Source organism: Myodes glareolus, chromosome 1 (genome assembly GCF_982192425.1).
Source record: "Myodes glareolus chromosome 1, mMyoGla1.1, whole genome shotgun sequence".
NCBI lineage: Eukaryota > Metazoa > Chordata > Mammalia > Rodentia > Cricetidae > Myodes > Myodes glareolus.
Window position 1 is genome coordinate 116,239,395 of NC_142026.1, and position 5,773 is coordinate 116,245,167.

The 5,773-nt window shown below is 38.6% G+C and overlaps 1 protein-coding gene across 1 annotated transcript; it reads left to right on the forward strand.

The window, feature by feature from the left end:
* The first annotated feature begins 388 nt into the window (after positions 1–388).
* On the forward strand, positions 389–5,773 carry Smim28 (small integral membrane protein 28). Its single transcript, XM_048425507.3, has 2 exons — positions 389–829; positions 4,594–5,773. The coding sequence occupies exons 1-2, from the start codon at positions 719–721 to the stop codon at positions 4,954–4,956; spliced, it is 474 nt and encodes a 157-aa protein (XP_048281464.3). The 5' UTR covers positions 389–718; the 3' UTR covers positions 4,957–5,773.

Below are 5,773 nucleotides of genomic sequence, written 5' to 3' on the forward strand. Positions count from 1 at the left end.
TAATTAGCACATATGTGTGATTAAATATCCCCAAGTTAGCCTACAAAACATCAACCTGAAAGCCTCTTATCTGAAGCTTGCTATCAGTATTTGTATAAAGTTTACAAAATAACCAGAAGGAAGATTATTTAGATACTGGTAATTCAATTTTTAAAAAAAAATGAAATCAGCAAACATCTAAACAATCTAAGCTATTGTCCATCTGGCTTCTGTACAATTTTATCATTAAGCATCTTTCATCTAAATAATTCAGTAAAGAATTATTAATGGTCCTTGATTCTCCACCAAATACCTCTTTGCTGTTTCGTACTATGGAACTCAGAAATCGTTGAGGATAATTTAGCCTGTGTGGTTTTGCTTGATCAGATGTGGCTCTGAGAAGAAAATGGTCAGGGAAGGAGGTGGGTCTTAGTCACGTCTAAATATGAACAGCTCTTTATGCACGGAGAGCATGAGCCCAGACTTTCTCAGGGCGCAATGCAAGGAACTCACCTGGAATCTATGCCATTTCTAAGAACATTTTCCGACCCTTCTGGTGAGAAAGGCCACAAAACCCACCCAAAAGCACTGAGTTTCAACCCAGTCCGGAGAAGTCCCTCGGCTTGGATTATTTTCCCTGTTGCCGCTGATCAGAAGGCAGGGCTACCAACACACCCACCCTGAATCCAAGCCAAGAGCAAGCAGCATTGTGGAATCCAGGCAGCCGGGTGGAAGGAACATGAGGGGACTGCTGGGCAGCAGCTGGAGGAAGTTTGGCCCTGCTGGCAGGGGGACCTACGAATGGCTAACCAGCGAACCCAGCCTGCCACTTCTGGAGACTCAACTGCAGGTCTGTATCTCTGGATTCAGCCATTTTTTTCATCTGAAGTATGTTACTTAACTCTTTAACCCAACAATGCCTGTATTTTAAAACTTAGTGGATACGCGGAGTATTAAACTGATATAATAAGAATATGAGTTCTGTGATTAGCTATCTGTAGGAAATATGTGAGAGCTAGGGGGTGGGGTTGGCAATCAAGAATGTATCAGAATATTTGTTCTATCAATTATAGATCAAAGAACACCTGAGGCTAGAAACCAGGAGCTTTTTATTAATGTGTTTTAGCTGTGTTCTTTGCTTAGCGTGCAATGTCTAGACACTATATACAAGACTAAGAGGTTTAGACTGTGATTCCCAGTTGTGTAGTGAGCACTGTGCCTAACAGTTCACAGCAACCGAGCATCTTCAGGAAGGAGAGCAGGGGATTGAGGAAGTTTTCTCTTTCACTAAGAAATACAGCAGCTGCTTCGAGTTGTCTGGCAAACCACCAAGGAGTATCAATCTTGAGCAGCATTAAAGAAAAGAAATACAGAAATCTAAGAACAAAGATGCTATATAATTAGAGGATAAATGACGGCAGGCTGACCACACAAGGAATGGAAATGAACTTATTTTCTCATTTTCTAGAAAACTGGAGATACTGGTGTTTAAAATCTCCAAAACCTGCATTCATAGAAAATACATACTAGTAAATAAACAGATAGATTCTTCACAAGCTATAGCTTGAACTCAGAAATTTCCTAAGATGTCCCTTGAGTAAACACAGACATCAGAAAATTATTAGAAATTAACAAACAACTTTGAGCACAGGAAAGAATTTTAGAGGCTTTAAGAAGGAATAATAATTTTTCTATATTAATAATAATTTCATCCATCACAGCATGAATAATCAAAAAAGGAAATTAAGACTGCTATAATGCATTTGACCTATAACTCTGAACTTCTTCTTAACTGGAAAAATAAAGTACTTTGTCTCAAGAGGTTGCAGTATTCTAAATGCTAAATAATAGAGCAAAACAAGAACACTTCTAATACTATTTAGCATTTGCACAAAAGTAACTAACCAACAGTAATACTGATTTCATTTAGGGCTGTATTATTTTTTCTTTCTCATTTTTTGCAACTAACAGTGATAATACTAAAGGTGTCCTCATTGTAAACAACAGCATCTATGACATCAAACCTTTTAAATAGAATGCTAAGTATCTTTGTATCCAGTGCATATTAAATTTATCAAGTATAATAGAGGATTTAAAATTTGATGACCATAGTAGACCAGAAACCATTAACATCTGTTATTAATATAGAATAAATTTAAAAATACTTTGTAAAAACTGATCTGTGTTTTTTAGGGTGATTATTATTTTAAAGAGGATTGTAGCTTTAACATATAAATGATTAAACTAGAAAGAGAGACCAAATTATAGTTAAATTTCTTTTTTACTCAAATTTGATTTGTTATGTCAATGGATTCCTTGCTTTACGACTTTTTATGCTTTTACAACCAAAAGGTCCATAAAATGTCTCAATAGATATTAAGTACATTATTCTGATATTAAACATGTGAGAAAACAAAAATTCTCTAGTTTAAAAATAGCAATCAACCACAAAATATATTACTAATTTCTTCTGAATATATACATATAGACATTAAATATGAATTTAGTAGTGCTATATTTTATGCTCACCTGACTTTCTAGCCTTATTAACAGAATTTCTAGGGTTTTTTCTGTCTTTTTAATCTTAGGATTTTTTTTTTGAAACAGAGTTTCTCTGTGTAGCCCTGGCTGTCCTGGAACTCACTTTGTAGACCAGGCTGGCCTTGAATTCATAGAGATCCTCCTGCCTCTGTGTCCCAAGCACTGGGATTAAATGTGTGTGCCACTACCACCCAGCTGTCTTTAGGATTTTACTGTTAGAAAATTTGAGACCGTTGAAACATGAGGATAAAGACTCATCATTCACTGAGATCTTTAAACACATTAATTCACTTTGTTCTTTTGGAATCCTCAAAATCAGACACCATTATTTCCATTACCAAGAGGAAAAAACTCACATCCAGAGAGGGTAAGCGTTCTCCACGGTCACAGAGGAGAGGGATTTCCAAAATGATAGCTGTCAAACCCAAAGACCACAGCTGCTCTGTTTCTTAAGAAGGGTTTGGCTTTTTAGGTTGCTTGAGGTAAAAGTTCTGAATTCATATATTACCAAGAATAAAAAATATGACAGTGTAAGCACAGAATCAACATCTCACTCTGAGCCAGAAAAACGCACATTGAAAAGCCTTTAGGGAATAAGGAAAGATTATCCACACAAAGCAAGACGAGTCATTTGTCCTGCCCATTCCATCAAAATCAGACAGAAGTCCGAACGTAAGAGCGAGAAGGAGAGCAACAGCTCTCAAGGTAGCATCTATGCCTACTATTCCTATGCAGTGAGCTTGCTATTTCATTGGCTTATTTTGTTTTCCTTTTACTTTCATTCTTCCTATCGTTTTCTTCCTTTATTCTTAAAGATTTGCTTATTATTTTGTATACAGTGTTCTGTCTGCACATTTTGCCTGCACACCAGAAGAGGTGTGCATAATCAGATCTAATTATAGATGGTTGTGAGCCTCTAAGTGGTTACTGGGAATTGAACTCGGGACCTCTGGAAGAGCAGTGAGTGCTCATAATCTCTGAGCCATCTCTTTAGCCTCTATTATTATTATTATTTTATTACTATTATCACTTTCTTTTCACCTTTAAAATATTTTCTTTCCCATGGTCACAGATATTTGAATTTTTACATTGTGTTTTATTTATATAATACAGAAACTTTGAAATCCATCCTTAGTAACTGATCTTAAAACAGTATACATGCAATTACAACATTTTTAGTCTGCATTTCAGCTCTGCTATCGAAGCACCAATTCATGACATTATTTACTCCACCAGGAACCACTATTATTTTTGTGAGCTAACACTGTACAATTAAAACCCTTTGAGTTATATGGGAATTTTCGTGTGATTTGCTCGTTTTGACTCATGTACCCCAGGCTGATCTCAAACTCACTGTGCAGCTAAGGCTAGACTCATCCTACTCCTCCTTTCACCCCTTCTCTCCCCAGTGCTGGGATTACAGGTTTGAGTTGCCATATTGGATTATGTGTAAATTCTTTTTTTCTTAAAACTTTCAGAAACTTTCGGGTCACAGGTAGTCGTGTATACCGGTGATCCTAGCACCCAGGGGTCAGAGGCAAAGAGAATTTCTACAGGTTCAAAGCCAACCAGGGTTACATAGCATGACTGTCTCAACATCTCCTACAAAAAAATAAAATATATAGATCTATAAATGTTCAATTCTGTTTGTCATATCAATAATACACAATCAGGCTTAATTATAACTCTCAGGCTTAATTATAACTCTAAGTGCAGCTATGAAACCCAAACTCATTAATTATTTACATGTGGTATGAACTTATAACCATGTGAGATTTTTTGCTCCAGAATTAAAGATGAACGTTATGCAAGTCATCTGTGCCAATAAAACACTGTTGGTCTAATTTTAAACAAAGTAAGCATTTAAGTGATAAGGGTTCCCAGTGAAAATAATCGGCGGACTTACCAAAATAAAGATATTCTAACATTTTTAACTTCGATGTCAAAGTGTACTTGGATATTCTGAATACACACTTTGACTTGTCATTCACATTATTTCACCTAGAGGTCCCTGGGTATACTCCTGAGACCCACCTTCCCTCCTCTCCTGTCTCATCTCATTGCTAACTGCAGGGCACCCAGCAGTTGAGTTCCGCCCAGGCGGATGTGGAGCCTTTCCTGTGCATCCTGCTTCCGGCCACCATCATGCTTTTCCTGGCCTTCTTGCTGCTCTTCCTGTACCGACGCTGCCAGGCCCGACAGGTCCAAGGACAGGTGTTCAGCATCGACCTCCCAGAGCCCACTTCCGGAGAGGTGACCGACTTCTTGCCCAGTCTGCCTTGGGGCAGCGAGCAGAGTGTCCCCTACTCCCCACTGCCGGTCTCTGGGACTCTGCATGTGACCTGCCTGCCACCCTCCTACGAAGAAGCCATGGGGAACCCGCCTGGGAAAGAGGTCCTGGACACACTGCCTCAGAATAAAGAAGAGTCACCCTGATCAGAGGAGCAGAAGTTAACCCTTCCAGAAACCCTCTAAAACATGCTGCCAATCTTTACAGACGTGCAGGAAAAAAGGCCGTCCAGATCCAAGAAGCTGCGACTCATTGCCACCCTACCCTTAGGCTGCTTTCCGAGTATGAAACAGATAAACCTACATCCCAGTTCCCCCAGGTTCTTAGACATAGCTGAACTCCCCTAAGTCAACAACACCCTTTAGAGAAGTGGAAAAGTTCAGTGTTGAGAGAGAAGTGAACAGTCGAATGACTAGGTGAATTCCTAAACTAAGTTCTGAGCAGCCAGAGGAAAAGGCCAGGCCAGCTAAAGGCCACTGCTTTTGCCTCCACATGAAATTTGTTCTCCTAAACCAGTTTTGCAGAGTCTCCTAGCTTTACTTCTCTGACCATTTCAAGAAACAGAGTTCTAGAAGCAACAGAAGACATCCCTAGAGCTTCGGGGGTAAATTGTACTGTAAAGAGTCATGGTCTGTATTTCAATACAAATGGAAATACAGGCTTGCAAATATTTTAGTTAAAAAATAATCCTTTCTAGTATTATTTCCTTTCTACATGGCTCTCATATCCGCCCTCTGGTTCAGTTTCTAGAGTGGGAATGGAATTTTGTCTGGGTTCCATCAGGATGTCTCCTAGGACACCAATGCTATGTAGAAGTGACAGTTACTATAATCTTGCATTGTCTTACTGTTTATTTGTATGCTATGTCGTCTTCATATTCTGTAGCACTGCTGTATTGCACTAGAATACCATAACTGACTCTGTTGTAGTTTTCGTCATTGAAAATAAAGGTCAAAAACTTGG

What these genes read in the sequence shown, in the direction of transcription:
- Smim28 (XM_048425507.3), top strand. Translation starts at nt 719, where the DNA reads ATGAGGGGACTGCTGGGCAGCAGCTGGAGGAAGTTTGGCCCTGCTGGC. An exon ending in TTCTGGAGACTCAACTGCAG is followed by an intron (nt 830 to 4,593) that starts GTCTGTATCTCT and finishes TGCTAACTGCAG; the next exon opens with GGCACCCAGCAGTTGAGTTC.